This window comes from Temnothorax longispinosus, chromosome 10, assembly GCF_030848805.1.
Source record: "Temnothorax longispinosus isolate EJ_2023e chromosome 10, Tlon_JGU_v1, whole genome shotgun sequence".
Lineage (NCBI taxonomy): Eukaryota > Metazoa > Arthropoda > Insecta > Hymenoptera > Formicidae > Temnothorax > Temnothorax longispinosus.
In genome coordinates this window covers 19823406-19840858 of record NC_092367.1, presented here as the reverse complement: position 1 = coordinate 19840858, position 17453 = coordinate 19823406, and the positions used below count along the sequence as shown (strand labels likewise).

Sequence of the window (17453 nt, the reverse complement as noted above, 5' to 3'; positions counted from 1 at the left end):
GTTTGAAATAGAACGAAAAATATGCTTTTATATATATACTATCAATTATTTGCATTTGAAGATTAATTCCTGAAAATAATCCTTTATTTTTAATCATTTTTCATTTAAAAATTACTCGTACTGTTATGTAGAAAAAAATCTACTTCAAGTTAGTTAAAAAATCTGTTTTTTAAATATTTTCTGATAAGCCTAGAATATTCAGTATTTCATCAACTGTATCACCCGCACCAGAAATATTTTTAATAATTAAGTTCTTATTATATTTTATCTAATCATTGAAATATAATTATTAATTACATTTATTTATTTAGTTGATCACGAGATACTGTTCTTTTATTTCTTGAAATAATATTTTTCGCAAGCAGATTGTTCCTATCTACTATGTACTTTAATAAAGAAATATTATAGTTTATTCGTATTTATAATAAATATTAAGTATCAAATAAAATTAAATAAATCCTACTACTTCTCTTCCCTAGAAAAATTAGATTAAATTATTAATTACTTAATAAATTATTAAATATTGGTTACAAAAGAAAATATGTGTATGATAATACAAAATTGACTTAAAAAGTTTCTGACGTTCAAGAGTGAAGATATATTTTACAATGCCAATTTTTTTTTAATGATACACCACATGTCAAAGAAGAGTGTACAAATATACATCATTTTAGCTACAATAGGCAGACGTTGCATTATCGATTTTGTCAGTATCATCAAACACATTTGAGAATTGCAATCCTATTTATATTACTAGCTTATACAAAACATCTAATAAAAATTGTCAAGTCGCAAAAAGACGACACAATAGAGATTAAAAAGATGTTACGTTAAAAAATAAATATTGATAAAGACCTACACGTGAGAGACTGCATACACGTGAGTGGATATATGAGATTTTAGTTGTCTTTGATGATTGCCTTTTAACAGCTTTTAACACAGAGCGGGATTCACAGGATCTTCTGATATTTCAAACTATAGTAGGCACGAGTATGGTAGCTATAATGTCTGGATGTCTGGATGCGTTTCATATTGGTGAGGTACTTCATGTCGGCCGATCGCTTAAAGCTTTTATCTATATTCTTTTCATCGTAGGTTCTCAAAGCCCTTTCCGCCCATTCCTGAGCTCTAGGTGGCTCGCGGTATATACCCTTCTGCCTCGAATCAAGATAGTCGATCACGTCGTCGTAATAGTTCTTCCTATTAGATAAAAAAGACGTTACCGAGATTGAATATTGATAGATAATTTCGAGATTATAATTTTCGACCGCCATCAAGTCCAATATTTTCTACAATTAAATATAAATAATGTAATTTCAACTCTTATTAAAATTCATCATGTTGTAATTATAACTCTTTAGTATACATAAAAGCATTGAAATATTTTTCTTCTCTCACATAATATTTGAAACGAAAAAATTGTTTAAACTCGAGCTCGACTTAAACCATGCTGTTTCATCGAGCAGCAAAAAATTCCCTGAAATTCCGTGAAAGATTGCAATGTTTCTGATCTGATTTTAATTTCATTTGTATTAACTTGTGTTTTTCAATCGCATTAATCACGCAACTTACCTATAATCGTAAAGATACGCATAATTGAGGAACAGTGGTCGAACCCAATGATGGTTGTAATGCGGTGGCTCGAGCTTCAATAATTTCAGGACCGGTCTGTCAGTGGTAGCTGCCTCGGCTGGCGCACCTTCCCCTGCACCCTCGGCAACCGCTTCCGCAGCCGGTTCCTCAATGTCCCACGGTGCAGCTTCGTCATCCGCCCACGACATCGTAATTTCGTTATATATTCACTTTGATATTGAGCCTGCAAATAATTATACCGCGTTAAATATAAGTGTCATATAAATCCGTCATTCTTAAGATTATCACAACGAAATTGGCTTATTGATAAATAATTAGAAATTATTCCTTCGTTAATCTATTCCTTTGTGATATCGGTTCCGTTTTTTATCTCTAAGATCTATTCGTTTGACGCTTTTATTCTCGATTAATTTAGCCGATTGATATATATGTATACATTGTATGAAGAAACAGGTCATCGAAGACACAACAAACCGTTTGGCTGAGGTATCAATTGGTATTTGTGGCGAAACTAAATGCCATACCGAGCTCCAAGCATTCAAACGTCTTGGCTAACACACTAAATTTATACATATAAAATACCCCTTTAATCTTTAATTATATGTCGCTCATCATTAACAAACCGGATAATGCAAAATAATCACGATTTGCAAAGTAATATGATAGCGTCGTTTTTACGCATCCTGACGACGAGACCACGACTTCTTCTTTATAACGTAGATATACGATGAAATATGAATGTAAAGATAAAAAAATATCTCGAGTTCAAAACAGATGAAATAAAAACCTAAAGGATGGTGAATTTCACTACACGGACAATTTGATAAAAGCACAAACGACGAAAGACAATCTCTCGATTTCACTGTCAAAACCACGGTCTGGTCAAAACTATCGTTCACTGTGTCTCTTTTCCGCCGACGACGGCGACGACGCGGCCAGGGATTCTCCGAGGGCGCGATGTACCTGCGCCTGCAGCGGCTGCAGCTCCTGCTTTCGCACTCGCGCGTACTGCGAAAAAATGACCGGCCCTTCTGCGCGCCGCGGGCTCGACTCACCACTTCCCGTGGACCTTGTTGGGTTTCGCTTTTATTTTAGCAACATCTTCCACACCCCGTTCGTCCCTTTGAAGGTGCGCTCCTCTGCCTCCGTGAGGAGGGGACGATTTGGCACGCGATCGGCTACGATTATTGGCGTTGCGAGTTGCGACGACTCCTCTTTTCCTCTCCCCTCGTGTGTGTACGCACACGCACGTGCGTCGGCGATTAGCTTGCGATTAAATGCGCGCCTCGACACTTGTCCAGCTTGTCCTCGTGCCATTTCACGAACACGCTTATTAACATTGAAAAAGCAAAGATGACACGTACCTTTGGCCGGGGGAACGGAAACGCCGCGACAGTCATCGAAATCGATAATTTGCGCCGAAATAAACTTTATGTCATAAAATACATTTGTGCCGAAATAAAATTAATGCCATGAAACCTATCTGCGTCGAAATAAAATTATTAAATATCATAAATCTCATCCTTGATTAATTATCTGCCGTATAATTTCGTCGCTGTCGTTCGACTTGCTGATTTTATGTTACGTCACGAAACCTTGAACGTTACGAGAGTTTATTGTTCAACACGTGGTCAATTATTGCTATTTATAAGCGAATTACTATGGCCCAATTAAAGATTTGTGCGCATTGAACGATACAGTATAATTATTCGGCAGCAACATTGACATCGTACCCTGGTTTACTTACTATAATTCACGCAAATTGTAACAGAATGTAACATTCAGACGCGTACGAACTTGAGATGTATATTTGCGACCTTTGCGACAATGTGGTGTATGCCTGGATTAAATACGCCCAATTTAATTTGAGATTAAAGATGAAAAGTTCAACTCTCTATTAAAATAATAGAATATTATTTAAATTAACCGTTTGCCAAAGTTGCGTGTGTTCAATTCATAACATTATTGGAAGGTAAATCTGCTTTCCCCCAAGATCTTTGTTAACAACACGAGACCGATTTTAAGCCAGCTGTTAATGAAGATGTCTCGAAAATAGATTTATCTATTAAAATTAAATAATGTTTATTATTCCGTGATAAATTTGATACATAAACAAATAATATTTTGTTATTTTAATAAAGAATTAAAATTACTTTCTATTTTACTCTAATCGAAAATAAGAACACAATATTATTTAGAATAAGATAAGAATCAAATAAGAATTAATACAATATTTATTAAAAACTGCAAACCAAATTTCTAAAACAACATATATATATATTTTTACATTTAATGTTTTAAAAGAAAATATAATTAAAATTATTTATTTTACAATTATCGTAAAAAAGTATCATTTTAGGTCTAGAAGATAAAATTTTTAATTGTACTATCTTTCCGACATTTAATTATGCGTTTCGAAAAATTTATTAAACACAAGATAGCCGAGTAAAATAAATATTTAATTATTTAACGACTTAATTATTAATTAATTAAGACGCAATTGAAGGATAACGAATTTATTTAATTCACTATATAATATTTGCGAGATAAGGGCTGGATTCCGATATTCACTGTCAATACTACAAATCTATATTTTACGTCACGTATACGTATTGAAAGTTGCTGACAGTGAATATCGGAATGCAGCCAAGAGATAGAGAGAATTGGAATAGGTGTCTCCGACAGCTTCGAAATATCGTCAAAGTTATTCGGGGACCATGACACGACAGGAGCCATCAAGAGGTAACAAGGTTAGAATACGTGTCTTCCGAGATCGTCGAAAAATCGTTGAAGTTATCCGGGTAACATGTTGAGCAAAGAGGTTTACTTAAGAAGTGGCACAAGAAACGGCGGGAAGCGCCCAGCGCTAGCGGTTGCCGCGACGCGCCAAGAGATGGCAAGAGCCGCGCAGTTTCAAATCGCGCCAAAGCCGCCAAATACTTCCTCGACCTCCTTGCTCCACATGTACTCCTGATACCTCCTGATATTTTTCGAAGCTCTCGGGAGACGCGGCGTTTTAACACCGCCACCTCTTAACACCTCTTGTCCCATCATGCTCCCCGCATAACTCTGACGATTTTTCGCAGCTCTCGAGAGACGCGTATACTCTAGCTTCGCTATTTATTTCTTAAATAACATCTTCTATTCATATTGTAACGTGTTCCCACATAATTATAAATAAAATATAAAAAATGTTTAACGTTGTTAATATTTTTATATATTTTTTATGTTTAAATTTTTTTAACTTGAAGCGTTTGATGTTTTTATATAAATATTACAAAACTCAAATAATGATTTAATGATTGATTAAATAAAATTAAAATTAAATAATGATTGATTAAATAAAATTATAAGTAAAATATTATAATATATAACATTATAAAATTTGTACAACCATTGAAAGCTCGTGCTAAATGCAATGTTTTTTTTTCTTTAAATATTATGAAACCTAAATAATGTTATTAATAATATTAATGTAATATTACAAATTATACACTAGAAATAAATAATATTATAAAACCTACACAGGCATTAAAAGCCTATGCTAAACGCGTCCGATGACAGAAGTCTATTTATAAGACGGAAATTTATTAAAGAAGAAGAAATGTTTATTATTTAGAATTTTTAAAATGACGGACATATACGAATCCCCTGCGCACTGACGCGCTAGTCAGCTGATTCTGTGGCGTGATTAACTTGTCCAAGAACCGGATTAGTCAATGCGGGACACCACTTGATCACAGTTTAGCAGAATTAGCAGTCTATTCTCGACAGCGTTTTCTCGGCGCCGGGCGATGTTATTGTATGGTTATGTACTATGTAGAATAGGCATGCGACACACGTGATCGCAATCTGACGTTAGAATTAACGATAAATATATAAACTGACAGCCGCGATTGGAATACATCTCGAATTATACATTCTGAATTAACGTCGTCAATTGCAATGCTGTCACTGACGATGCTCCAACGAGCTCTGTCCGGTAAAACGGCTCCCTGCCTGAGTCGTTTGTTGTCCCTGAGACAGGTAAACAAATTCTCCGACACGGCTGCCACGAAAAACGAGAGTAGCGGTGAGTTGAATACCGGCGAGTCGCGGGACAAACCTGTCGCGAGCGACGTCGAGATTCCCTCGGGCGAGGAGAATGTTTCTCGCCTCCTGAAGGAGGCTGCCACTTACAGCGATGCCCAGGATACAAGCTGGGCAACGACCCCCTACCCGGCCGATGCCCCGACCTCCGTCGAGGAGGAAGTCGCCAAGCCGAAGGTCGATCCGTTGGACACCTGCGTCGTGCTCTTTCCAGGACAGGGTACCATCAAAGTCGGCACGGTGCAGAAGTACTTGCGCTTTCCACAGGCGAGAGAATTGTTCGAGATAGCCAACGAGATTCTGGACTACAATCTGCTGAAGCTCTGCCTGAATGGTCCGCAGGAGAAGCTGGATCAGACCCGCTTCAATCAACCGGCCACCGTGGTGAGTTCGCTGGCTGCGCTGGAGCGACTGCGCGAGGAAAGGCCCAGGGTATTCGAAACGTGTAAAGCAGCTGCGGGCTATAGCGTAGGGGAACTGACTGCCCTGATCTTCTCAGGCGCTTTACCCTTCGAGGATGGCATCAGATTGGTCTCCGTGAGAGGCGCCGCGATGCAGTACGCCTCTGAAAAGTGTTCTCAGGGAATGCTGTCGGTCCACTGTACTCCACAGGCTGCAATAACGGAGGCGTGCAAGAATGCTCAGAAGTGGGCGCAAGATTGCGGCGTAGAGGTGCCAGTTTGTCAGTAAGAATCGTTTCATGCATTTGTAAAAATGTTTTCTTGTCGCACATTACATACATTTCATGCAATCGATTTGAATTACTATGAAATTAAGTTTGCGATAATTTATAAATACTTGAGAGGGATGTGGCACTATGTTAGATATTATAGAAAGAATTGTTGTAGGGTGGCAGTATATTTGTACACTCAATCGAAGATCCTGGCTGGGAATACTCAGGCTCTCGAGTACATAGAAAAGAACGCAAAGAAATACGGATTTTCCAAGTTGACCAGGCTGCCGGTGTCGGGCGCATTCCACACAAAATTGATGGAACCGGCACTCAAGTCCTTCGGCAAGATGCTCCATACGTTAGAATTCAATGATTTTAGGTGTCAAGTCTATTCAAATTGCAAGGGGCACGTCTATGGCAATCCGTCGTTAATTAAGAGATATTTGGTGAAGCAAATCGTGACGCCTGTCAAGTGGGAGCAGAGCATGCAGCTGCTGTACAACAGACCACCGGGAACCGACTTTCCGCGAACCTTCGACGTAGGATCGGGAGGAAGAATGTCAACGATCTTAAAGTTAATTAATGCAAAGGCCCATGAAAACTGTATAGCCGTCTAGTCTCTTTTATATTTCTCGACAGCACTAAAAGGAAGTCTGAGAATACATTTGACAATGTTATTTTGTATATACTTGTTGATTAACTTTATTATTCCTATTGACTTGGGACTTGTGAAAATAAAGAGGATCAAAATTATATTAAATACGAAAAATACACGTGTTTAAATTTATTAAAAATCTATTTAAATATAAATTTGACAAGAGCATCAGTACATTTTTATTAGCGAATGAGCAAATATGTATTTTGTTTATCAACTGTAAATTATAAATATTCGGCTCGATGCGTGTCGCGAGTCACGATACTCACGATTGACGCTCCAAGCGTTTGCAGCGCCAAAAATAATCCTCTTATTTCTAAAAGGTTGGAGTCCCTGGTCCCTGCAAGTCCCTGGTTTTCACGCATGGTATCCGCCGGTATCGGTGAATTGTCCGTTGTAGAATAATTAATCTAGCCGCATTATGAAGCTAGTAAGGTACGTAAGATACGTGAAAACTTATATAATAAAGAAGACGTCGCGAGGACATTGAATTTTTCACGCGTGCAATGACTCGTCTGTATACTTTCTGTGAGAATTCGGAGCAATTACTTGCGCGCAACCTAACCTATACTTTAAATGTTTTTGCGCGAAAACGGTGATTATTTCTCGGAGGAATAACGTCTTGTTGCTTTTGCAGATTTTTGATGAAACTCAGTCACGAGACTGTGACAATAGAATTGAAAAATGGGACCCAAGTTACTGGAACGATTACAGGTACGTCGAAGCAATGTTTTGTTATTACGACTTGGCGTCAGGTTAAAGATTGAAATCTGTGTGGCTACTGGCTGTGTAAAATTAATCACACCACTGATACGGCAAAAATCACATTATAATTGAGAATTTATAATATTTAACGGAGCAAGATTACATTATTGTGGTTATAGAATTAATTATAAATTATTTCGTTGCAGGTGTCGACGTTGCAATGAATACACACTTGAAAACAGTGAAAATGACAATAAAGAATCGTGATCCCATACAGTTAGAAACTCTAAGTTTGCGGGGTAACAATATTAGATATTACATCTTGCCTGATTCTCTTCCCTTGGAAACATTATTGATAGACGATACGCCGAAGGCTAAGGCCAAGAAGAAGGAAGCTGCGAGAGGTACATATAGCATATTAATATGTATCTTTCAATATTTCAGTGCTGTGCATGTATAAACATATCCAGCAAATGGCACGCTATGGATTAGTTCAAGTGTTCGCTGAATTCAATAAACATGAGTATGTTACGTGCCTGATTTTAATAATAGACAAAAGTATTTTTAATGCTGAAGTGCGATACAGACGGTAGAGTATTCCGCGCAATCTGTTTATAAAAATATTCAGCACTGAAAGGGTTAATCCAATAAATATTAATCCGATTATGTTTTTAACATCGGCTCTCTGTATTTCAAAGAGAATATTTTCTATCTCTTTGTAGTTATCGCAATTAACAAAAGTTTTCTGTAGTTATTAATCATACTATTTGTTTGTAGGTGCTGCTCGTGGCAGAGGACGCGGCGCCAGAGGTGGCAGGGGTGGTAGAGGTGGCCGAGGTAGAGGAAGGGGCAGACGATAGTGATATTCAACGTATTCTTCACTTTCAATATACAAACTTTTCTACTTTTGTGAAAACGATCAATATTCTGCTAATTTTATAAGTACGTATCTATGTGAAGCTATTCTCCCGATGTAGCCATGATATTAAGTTTCAAGATAACGTGGACATCTATTTTTAACAGATTTAAATTTAGCATACATTGATACAAGCATTCCGATATTTTAATTTTATATTCAATTTTATTATTCGATATGCTCAAAGAAAGATTTGTAAAATTGATTTCCTTCAAGCATATATAGTCGCATATGTATTTGCTGTATAGTTACCTATGATTTTCATTGTAATACGATTCATTTAACTTAATTAAAATTTGTTATTTGAATCTATTAATTTGAATTTTACAGTATTAAATATAAATTTTCCTGAAAGAAATTACAATTCACAATTACAAAAATCACGCTAGTACAAATTACACTTATTTCATCACGCGATACCATTATAAAACTACTACTCGATTAAATTAGAATGATAAGAGTGTCTCTGTAATTTAATTTAAATAACAAGGACTTTCTGAATAAAAAAGTATCGACAAAGCAATCAATGTTCCATCAATTATTAGATTTAAATGCGTAAGTTCACTTTTGTTATACTCACATTAACGAACTTCAACGTACACTCGTGTATTCGTCCAAGCACTTCTGTCAATATTTACGTGACACGAAACGCGACGACTCGTGACAATGTAACTTGCACGTCACTCGCGACGGTCTCGTCCCAAAATGTTCGCGCATGATTATGTGGAGATCATCAAAAAGGCTGATCATCGATTGCATACAGTTCGTCATTAGATGCGGCCGCAGTTTCGATGCAAATGATTTGGATGACATTTCCGATTACGACGTCCTGGATGTTCCTAGTAATGTCACCAAGTTGTAGCGAGAAATGCATTTCTTTAAAAAGTTCGCTTTATTTGATGAGGAAAAAAGCTGTTATTTTGCCGTATAATAAAAATAGCTAGAGCGCAAAGTGATCATTTAATTCTTTACACTATTTATTTTGACACGATTTGTTTATACAACTTTGCCTCTAATTATATAACTTGAAAAAAATTTACTGTCAGATTTCTACAAAAATACAGAATGTATCAACGAATTAACAGCTGATTCGAGTATTCGCCAAACTGAGAAAAAAAAATGTTAAAGTTTGAATTATAATATTGAAAATTTTTAATTATATTTTTACATATAACAGACTATCTAGTTGATCAATTCTGTTAATATTATTATGTATTTTTATTATATAAAATAAAATAATTAAATTATTATACAATATAAAGAATCGAATCATTTTGCATCACTACAATCAACTATAATCACTATTTATCAATGACAGGAAATTTAAAAAATAAGAAAATTATAGCAACCTTATGGTATTATACATATATCTCAAGTGGTAAATTAACTCGAAGATATTGTCGAGATTTGTCGTAGTTTGCAAATTACCGGTATTGTAATAGCGAACGAGAAATCGTGGGCGATTAATCTTGGCAATAATAAAAATTATTTTATTGTCTTGGCTCGCTCTCGGCGTTCTCGACGGCGTAAGCCCGGGCAAAAACGATCGATATTGTAGACCCGGGGTAGCTTTACGACAAGACATAAAGTGCTTAAATGGACGGTTCAATATCCTCGCAGTGCATTTCCAACCGCAAACGTTCGGGCTGCCAAGGCAACCACGCCAGGACGATCTCCAGCATCGACCGGACGCGCCGGGAGCAAGGAGGACCTCACCGCCGGAAGTGGTGACCAAGGTGTTGCAGGCCCTCGAGGAGATGGGCGAGCCTGTAAGACCGTCGGCAGTGGAGAAGATACGCGGAGCTTCGCCGAAGCCCCTAGGGTACCTGCTGCATTCGGGAACACCGTCGACGAGGACGAGCTAACTGCAGATTCGCCACTTCACAGTTTCAGCGAACTTCTACCCTAGACTCCGCGTCCGGAGTTCTTGTTACCTCGGATCACTCGGGACTCCCGTACTTGTGGATTCCCAGAAGAAGCGAACGATCCGTCCGTGTAGAATATTCGACGTTTCGTTCTTGCGATTTTACCCTTTTCTTCCTTCCTTCCTCTTATATGGACGCTTCAGTCACGTCTTAATTGTGTAATAATATTGTGCGCGTATAAAAATAAACTGCATACAATCCTTGAAAGATCCGTGGAGACTTTGCAGTTTTGATTGCTTAGCAAGAATCATTGATTGCGTTTTTAATATACGATCCTATATTTTGTCTGGCTATATGTTGTATATTGTCGTATTTACTTCACCGAAAAATGTATCGACGACTATTCGACTATCGCAAGCTATTACAATAAAATCTTGTTACAACAAACATGGTCCAATTCCCAAGTTGCGAAGGATTAAATGAAAGTGTACGTATAAAATTTGATAGGTGCTCGATTATATTCGTGATTTATTGATCGGTACAAATGGACGCAATTAAATTAGTAATGAACAAAGTTGCGATACGCAACATCTCTTTTAGCGAATTTGGGTGGATGCACTAGTGCGTACAATCTGCAGGCTGTTGTACACAAATTTAGCAATAAAGGAGAGATATTACAAATGATTACTTTTTAACTAAATAATAATTGTATTATTTGATTAAACGTTCATGATTAAGTTTTATTTTACGTATATTCAGTTTCAAAACAAATTTTTATGCTATTTTCATGAATAACAAATGAATAAACGTTACGTAATGAATATCTACAATAATTGAAACCTTTGTATAAATCCTTTTTAAACTACGCATTTTAACAAAGACTGCCGAGACTCGGAATATATATACAAAGGATACTGCGTACTACGCAGTATATCTCTTTATACGAATTAAGCTTTCAGTGCGTATTTAGTGCATGCAATAGCCGAATTCGCCCTTCACCAAAATCCTTTTACAAGAACCCGATAACGCCGCAGGCGACACGTCCGCCCGCCGATCCGGTCTTCAGACTCTCCTCGGTTCCACCACGGCCGAGGTCGTCGGGTTTCGCGTGGATCACCATAGCCCTACCTATCGCACCCCGAACACCTACCAGGCTCAAATAGTGATCCATGCCGTCGATCTGCACCACTCCGTCCTGCCCGACCTCAATATTGCCGAGATCGCCGACGTGACGTAACGGATCACTCGGTGCACCGTGATTCACCTGAAACGTAATCACTCTTCGTTTACCGTAACGGAGAACGGAGAGAGGGAGCGCGTTATCGGGGGAGATCGCGACGGTTCAATTCGCGAGGCGCGAGGCTATCAATTTTTGCTAATCGTGTCGCATTTGCATTCAGAAAGTTCAATGTGGCAACGGTAATGTAGTTTTTTTTCCCAGAACTCAAGGGAAATAATCTGAAAATTTAACTTTCTCGACTTTCGAATTAGTTTTCTCAGAGGCCGAGAAAAGTTAACTTGGAAAAATTAACTTGCGAAAGCGGTGACTGAAGAAAAACAGTTTAGATAACTTTTCATGACCCCCACGCTAGGAATCTCGCAAAATTTTACCGTCTATATCTCTTATAATATCACAACGTGAATCTCTCTGCAATACTTATAAATTTATAATTTTTATAGACCAGCTGACACGAGAGAGAAAGAGAGAGAGAGAGAGAGAGAGAGAGAGAGAGAGAGAGAGACGCAGAAATGATGTTGTAACATGAAACCCGTATTATATTATACTTCCATATGACGAGAGAAAAATGCTTATTTATATCATATAAACTGATTGCGCATAATTTAGAATTGCGCGCAATGCCGTCGTTACCATGTACGGATTGAAATGCGGGCCAGCCGAATTGCAACCTTTCCTCAAATCCCCTTTTTCGTGCACGTGGAATCCGTGTAAGCCCGGATTTAACCCCGTGATTGTGCCCGTGACCCTGACCCCTTCGGGATGCTGCTCCAACGTCAGCATCCCTCGAGGCCCGTCAACCGGCGAACCATCCTCACCGAGAGCTTTCATCTCCACCACGGCCTTCAGACCGACTGCCTGCAAATTACAAAAGATTGCGATTATTTCAGACGTTAATAGATTGGCAACAAAGGTCAACGAAAGTAAAGGTAACAAAAGATTTTATTCGACAAATATTATATAGACGAGTAGTGTCTTTTTTTTAAGAGATAAATAACGCAAAATTGGCCTCTAATATAATTATATATAAAATATTAAAATATCCTTAAAAAAAATAACTTTTTCGATCAAAAATCCATATAGACTGGCGACTCCGAGTAGAACAAAAATCTACGTGACCTACGAGGATCTACGAGGAAGCAATTTGTTACAGCTCGATTATAGCTCGATTAATCCATAAATGCTACCGCGCGAGCGGAGTCCCGCGGGAGAACGCGAAGACCGGAAATTGATAATGACGCGTCCGCGAATCGTGTACGAGTGATACACTATGTAGCGTACTCGGGAACGGTGTGCTTCCTATCTAATTTGATCCATCAACTGGATCGTATTAGAGTTGCGCCACTCGCGCTCACCTTGATTCACCTCGCGCGACTCGTACGGATGTCGAGTCTTATCTATTTTCCTTTTTTGTTTAAGCGAGGTTGTGGTTCACGAGTAAAATCTGCAATTACCAATGCGACCAGGGGTATAATCTACGGCGACGATGAAGCGGCTAGAAACTGCGTGCAAGGTCGGCCGAAGTGAATCGCCGCTTCGTTAGAATTGCACGGGGCATAGGCGAAGAGCGATCACTCGTAGTGAAAGCGTCCTCGTGGCATAACGACGCGCACCAGTCGGCGTCCTTCGCGATGTTTAAATAACTTAATGGCTAATTATGCAAATTTCCGAGGATTAAAGATGGACTATGTGGTTAATGACTAATGATATAGAGACGCGCCGCGATGGACGAACCGATGAATTGTATCGCCACGTTCGTCGCAGAGTGATGAAGAAGTCACGCGCATGGTAAATGTTTACACGAGATGCACGCGACGAAAGAGAAGGATGCTGCGGACGGAGTGTCGTTTAAAACGACGTACTTATCGTCTCAACGCTAAACGAGATTGAGTTAATGTATATAATACTATTACATTTTTATACATTTATATTTTTATTTGAATAAAATATTAAATATTAATATATATACTTTCTTTATCAAGAATAGAAAAATTGCCTGAGATTTTTATAGGATTTTTATTTCTGTAAATAATATGGTATAATAACAAACAAATATGTAAAAACATATCGTTCGATTTATCGATGCAATTTTCATTGTAACATATATATTAATAAAAACGAGCTAATGTAACTCGTTTTCCTTCATGCGTTTTCCTTCTGTACCCATATGAATAATAAATTATTGTATTCTATACAATTCTCGTTTCACCGTCTTGCAAGTAATGTCGAATGACAGATGATTGCTACTTCAATAACGTTCGGCGGAAATGTTTGTAACGGCTGTTATTTGCACGTAAGACTATAAATATAACGATACTGATTACCGCGAGCATTGAGATCCAACAGTAATCACATATATCGAGCAGCGAAATTATGTACCGAGTTTAATCAAGGGAAATCAAAGTTCGATGAATGGCGATATAAGAGGAGCAACTCCGTTAAAGTTTGAGAGAAAAGTGAAAGGATGTTCAATGAACATTTTCGCACAAGTCTGACAAGATTACGTAATCTATTTCAGGTCACGATAAAGATCCGTGTGAGATTCGAAACAGTTGGAAATGCAAAGTGAAAAGGTTGAAATCAATTAATGGTTAGCAATTATCTAATCAAGAATTAGAACGTTTTTTTAAGTGAGTGTGATAAAGAATTCGTAACATTAGTCACTTAAGGTAAATGTACCAATGCCGGGACACTCAAGACCTATGTCTGGACATCTTTATCACTTTAGTTTTTAAATAAGTATAGCGCGAATTAAAATCAAAGATAAAGATACAATACAAGAAAAATATTTTTATTTTTGATTCTTTGATTTTAATTCGCGTCATAACTTATTTAAGAACTAAAATGATGAAAATATCTGGACATAGGTACGTGTCCAGACATTGATATATTTACCTTAAAATTTTCTCTCAAAAATGGAAACTGAAAATATTTTTTCATAATTATCATAAACATTATGATAATATTATAGTGACAATACAATGATTTTTCAATTCAATATATCTACAGAAATTAAAAATTATATTAAACAAATATATATTACGACAATTTAATGATTAGTAAGCGATTAATATTAAACGATTAATATCAAATTCCAAGCTTGTCAGTAGTTAATTATATAAAAATGATATAAATTCCGTCACACATTAAATAAAATTATTGCATGTAAAATGAAGATAGTGTGTATGAAAAATAGGTCTTTCAATCATCGTAATTACGTATAACGTCATAAAAATTCATCACATATTCATAAAAAAAAAAAACCAAAAAATTTAAATACGTACAAAATAATACGGTTCCATGTAGACCTCATAGAGATCGCTTCTGGTTCCAGGATAACCCGGCAAACTCCTGATGAACAGCGTCCTGTCGTTCACTGATTGTGAGTCCGCCGTCCTATCGTACGGCCCAGCCCTCGCGATCGCAATCATACCGATCACTATCAATAGCCGCCACATCTTGTGAGCCAGGAGTCTCGAAGGCGTACCGGAAATATTTAGTAGCGATTTGGTCCTCGCGAGGAGTCCTCCAAGTCGATCGAAGGATAAAACGAGTCTGGCGGCAGGACCCGACGGCTTCTCCGAGGTCTGCCTGGTGTGTTTCTCCTTCCTCCTTCTCCCTGCTGTACTACCTCCTCCTTCTCGACTCAATTGCCACAAGATCTGGCAGCCCGAGATTCATCCACTTCTCACGATAACGATCTCGGGAGCCGTACCGATCAAGGGAGCTGCCTCCGGGACTACCGCTCTTCGAAGACTGCTCTTCTCGGAGAAGAAGAAGAAAAGAAGAAGATGAAGAAGTAGCAGCAGCGGCAGCAGCAGAGGTAGAACTAGAAGTCACCGGTTCGATTCCCCGTGGCGTGTATTTATGCGTTGCGTCATCGGCGAGTCACGACGAGGACAAGGCAGGTTGTAGGTTGGGTGCCAAGCTGCCGAGGGACGCTGTGGCACCAGGGGGTCTCGATCGCGAACGAGCGATACCGATTTAACGAGACGCGGTCTCGCGATCGCGTAATCGCTATCGGTCCGATCGGCGATTGCGTACGCGAAACGCCGTTGCCCGGTCCCTCCTTCTTCCTCTTTTCAGATACATCAGTTCGGTGGATCACCGTGCTCGACATGCATCCGCCGCATGAAGTTCTCCAATGCACGTGGCCCACGCGCGAGACCAGCCAAGTGAAAGCGAGACGTGCCCCGCGGGCACCTCTCGCTGCGGGCTGACGGATCGCTTATACTTCGCGGTTGATACCGCGGGCATTATCTAGACACAGTCATCTAAGTAACTCTAAAGCGAAGGTGAAAAACTGCGAAAACCGGGACGAACAACTTTCGTGGTTATCCAACCGGAACAGCTGTTGCGTGAACCTCATCATCGTTAAGGGCGGTATAATTGATTCGAATATAGGAGTAAAATTACAGAAAATAATAGAATAAACTAATTGCGTTGTAAACGATCATTGATGTATCGCTATAATTTACGTTTAATTTAAAATGTCATTCAAAAGCAAAGAGTAGTTTAATTTCGGAACAGTATAATTATAGAAATATTGAAAATAAATGTAGATCGAGAAGAGAAAAAAGACAGAGTGATAATTAATTGGTAGACTTTTATCTATATGGCTAAAATATATTTTTAATTTTGAATGAGGAATTAAATGAGATTAAAAATTTATGTAGAACTGTATATTACATTTTGTGATAGATGTTCTCGTGGAAAAAACAATAGAGTTACTCGAATCCCACGTTACTGATAGAATAATTAATAACGCTGCCGGCAAAATACATTAGTATATATTTTTAATTAACGGTATTTGATTTGAATATTAAAAAGCTAATGAGTCTCGTGCAGGAAATTCGATATTGTCATGAATATTAATCGATTTTTTACTGTTAATATCGACGCTATATTAAATTTTTATCAGAAGGTTATTTAGCGAATTATTCATACAAATTAAACGCGAGCTTCACGTTGCACGTTTTCTCTGAGTATTCCAAACGCGGTATTCGAGTTTTACTTACATAGTTACAATCATCCGCATTTGCATGCAAAAACGAGAACCGTATGTCGCCGCAGTCGCGGAATCGCGGTAACGCGTATTCATGATGCGTGCTAACGATCCACGAGGAGTGTTCTTCAATTCCGAAGATGCCATAATCCGATCCCAGGAAATGCGACGCAGTGCACCGGACGACGCGCTGCGTCCATCGCGTATTTTTAATCGCATTAAAATGATGATTTATGATTATGTGTGACAATAAAATTCTCTCATCCGTGGAAAACAACGAGAGATAGCAAGATGAGGGAGCGAGAGGAGGAGGACGAAGAGGAAAAGGAAAAGAAGAAACACGAGGCGGAGGCTGTAGACCTGGTACATCCGAGTGTAGGTCAAGCACGGCCGGATAGAAATAGTAGGCGTCCTCAAGATGGATCTCGAGAGATACAATTCTAATGAATGATTTCGAATGTATGTACCTAATAAGATTTGAGCTGCAAACAAATCCGAGAGGCCTTAATTAATACCTATTGACAGAGCACAGTGCGAGCGTTGCCATTAATTTGCTAAGTATAATTCTCCATTAATTTGAAGGCAGATGACATTAAATATTTAACCGCAGATAATGCTAATAAAACTTGTTTCACATTTAGCGTTAATAAAATAAAAAAACTGCATTTATATCCGAACATTTCCGATGTGCGACCGTGTGATGATGATTGCCTTC

At 38.2% G+C, this 17453-nt stretch overlaps 4 protein-coding genes across 6 annotated transcripts; 2 read left to right on the top strand and 2 right to left on the bottom strand.

The window, feature by feature from the left end:
* Positions 1–540: 540 nt before the first annotated feature.
* Positions 541–2911, bottom strand: Fln (flightin). 2 transcript variants are annotated; one of them, XM_071790697.1, is made up of 3 exons: positions 2381–2550; positions 1573–1816; positions 541–1200 (listed from the first exon to the last, which is right to left on the bottom strand). In XM_071790697.1, the coding sequence occupies exons 2-3, from the start codon at positions 1779–1781 to the stop codon at positions 951–953; spliced, it is 459 nt and encodes a 152-aa protein (XP_071646798.1). In that variant the 5' UTR covers positions 1782–1816; positions 2381–2550; the 3' UTR covers positions 541–950. The 2 variants fall into 2 exon arrangements, with proteins under 2 accessions (XP_071646798.1, XP_071646797.1); XM_071790696.1 differs by lacking the exon at positions 2381–2550 and adding an exon at positions 2557–2911 and having other exon boundaries at positions 543–1200.
* A 2412-nt stretch (positions 2912–5323) lies between these two features.
* Beg (malonyl-CoA-acyl carrier protein transacylase beg) lies at positions 5324–7039 on the top strand. The gene is made up of 2 exons (XM_071791242.1): positions 5324–6368; positions 6531–7039. Exons 1-2 carry the CDS (start codon positions 5539–5541, stop codon positions 6970–6972), a joined length of 1272 nt encoding a protein of 423 aa, XP_071647343.1. The 5' UTR covers positions 5324–5538; the 3' UTR covers positions 6973–7039.
* Positions 7040–7177: 138 nt separating this feature from the next.
* On the top strand, positions 7178–10390 carry Smd1 (small ribonucleoprotein particle protein SmD1). Of its 2 annotated transcripts, XR_011734103.1 has the most exons (5): positions 7178–7445; positions 7648–7724; positions 7922–8119; positions 8493–8657; positions 10252–10390. XR_011734103.1 is itself a non-coding variant. In XM_071791273.1 (4 exons), the coding sequence occupies exons 1-4, from the start codon at positions 7432–7434 to the stop codon at positions 8573–8575; spliced, it is 372 nt and encodes a 123-aa protein (XP_071647374.1). In that variant the 5' UTR covers positions 7178–7431; the 3' UTR covers positions 8576–9154. The 2 variants fall into 2 exon arrangements, 1 of the variants encoding a protein (XP_071647374.1); XM_071791273.1 differs by lacking the exon at positions 10252–10390 and having other exon boundaries at positions 8493–9154.
* Positions 10391–10990: 600 nt separating this feature from the next.
* On the bottom strand, positions 10991–16019 carry LOC139820755 (superoxide dismutase [Cu-Zn]-like). The gene is made up of 3 exons (XM_071791265.1): positions 15018–16019; positions 12367–12591; positions 10991–11760 (listed from the first exon to the last, which is right to left on the bottom strand). Exons 1-3 carry the CDS (start codon positions 15189–15191, stop codon positions 11506–11508), a joined length of 654 nt encoding a protein of 217 aa, XP_071647366.1. The 5' UTR covers positions 15192–16019; the 3' UTR covers positions 10991–11505.
* Between the last annotated feature and the right edge of the window lie 1434 nt (positions 16020–17453).

Excerpts from the sequence above, each read along its gene's own strand:
- Smd1 (XM_071791273.1), top strand. Across the intron at positions 7,725-7,921 it reads AGTTACTGGAACGATTACAG|GTGTCGACGTTGCAATGAAT; the intron begins GTACGTCGAAGC and ends ATTTCGTTGCAG. Across the intron at positions 8,120-8,492 it reads GAAGAAGGAAGCTGCGAGAG|GTGCTGCTCGTGGCAGAGGA; the intron begins GTACATATAGCA and ends ATTTGTTTGTAG.
- LOC139820755 (XM_071791265.1), bottom strand. The coding sequence starts at position 15,191 with ATGTGGCGGCTATTGATAGTGATCGGTATGATTGCGATCGCGAGGGCT. Across the intron at positions 12,592-15,017 it reads ACATGGAACCGTATTATTTT|GCAGTCGGTCTGAAGGCCGT; the intron begins GTACGTATTTAA and ends TGTAATTTGCAG. Across the intron at positions 11,761-12,366 it reads CGCATTTCAATCCGTACATG|GTGAATCACGGTGCACCGAG; the intron begins GTAACGACGGCA and ends ATTACGTTTCAG.
- Fln (XM_071790696.1), bottom strand. The coding sequence starts at position 1,781 with ATGTCGTGGGCGGATGACGAAGCTGCACCGTGGGACATTGAGGAACCG. Across the intron at positions 1,201-1,572 it reads GCGTATCTTTACGATTATAG|GAAGAACTATTACGACGACG; the intron begins GTAAGTTGCGTG and ends TTTATCTAATAG.
- Beg (XM_071791242.1), top strand. The coding sequence starts at position 5,539 with ATGCTGTCACTGACGATGCTCCAACGAGCTCTGTCCGGTAAAACGGCT. Across the intron at positions 6,369-6,530 it reads GTAGAGGTGCCAGTTTGTCA|GGTGGCAGTATATTTGTACA; the intron begins GTAAGAATCGTT and ends GAATTGTTGTAG.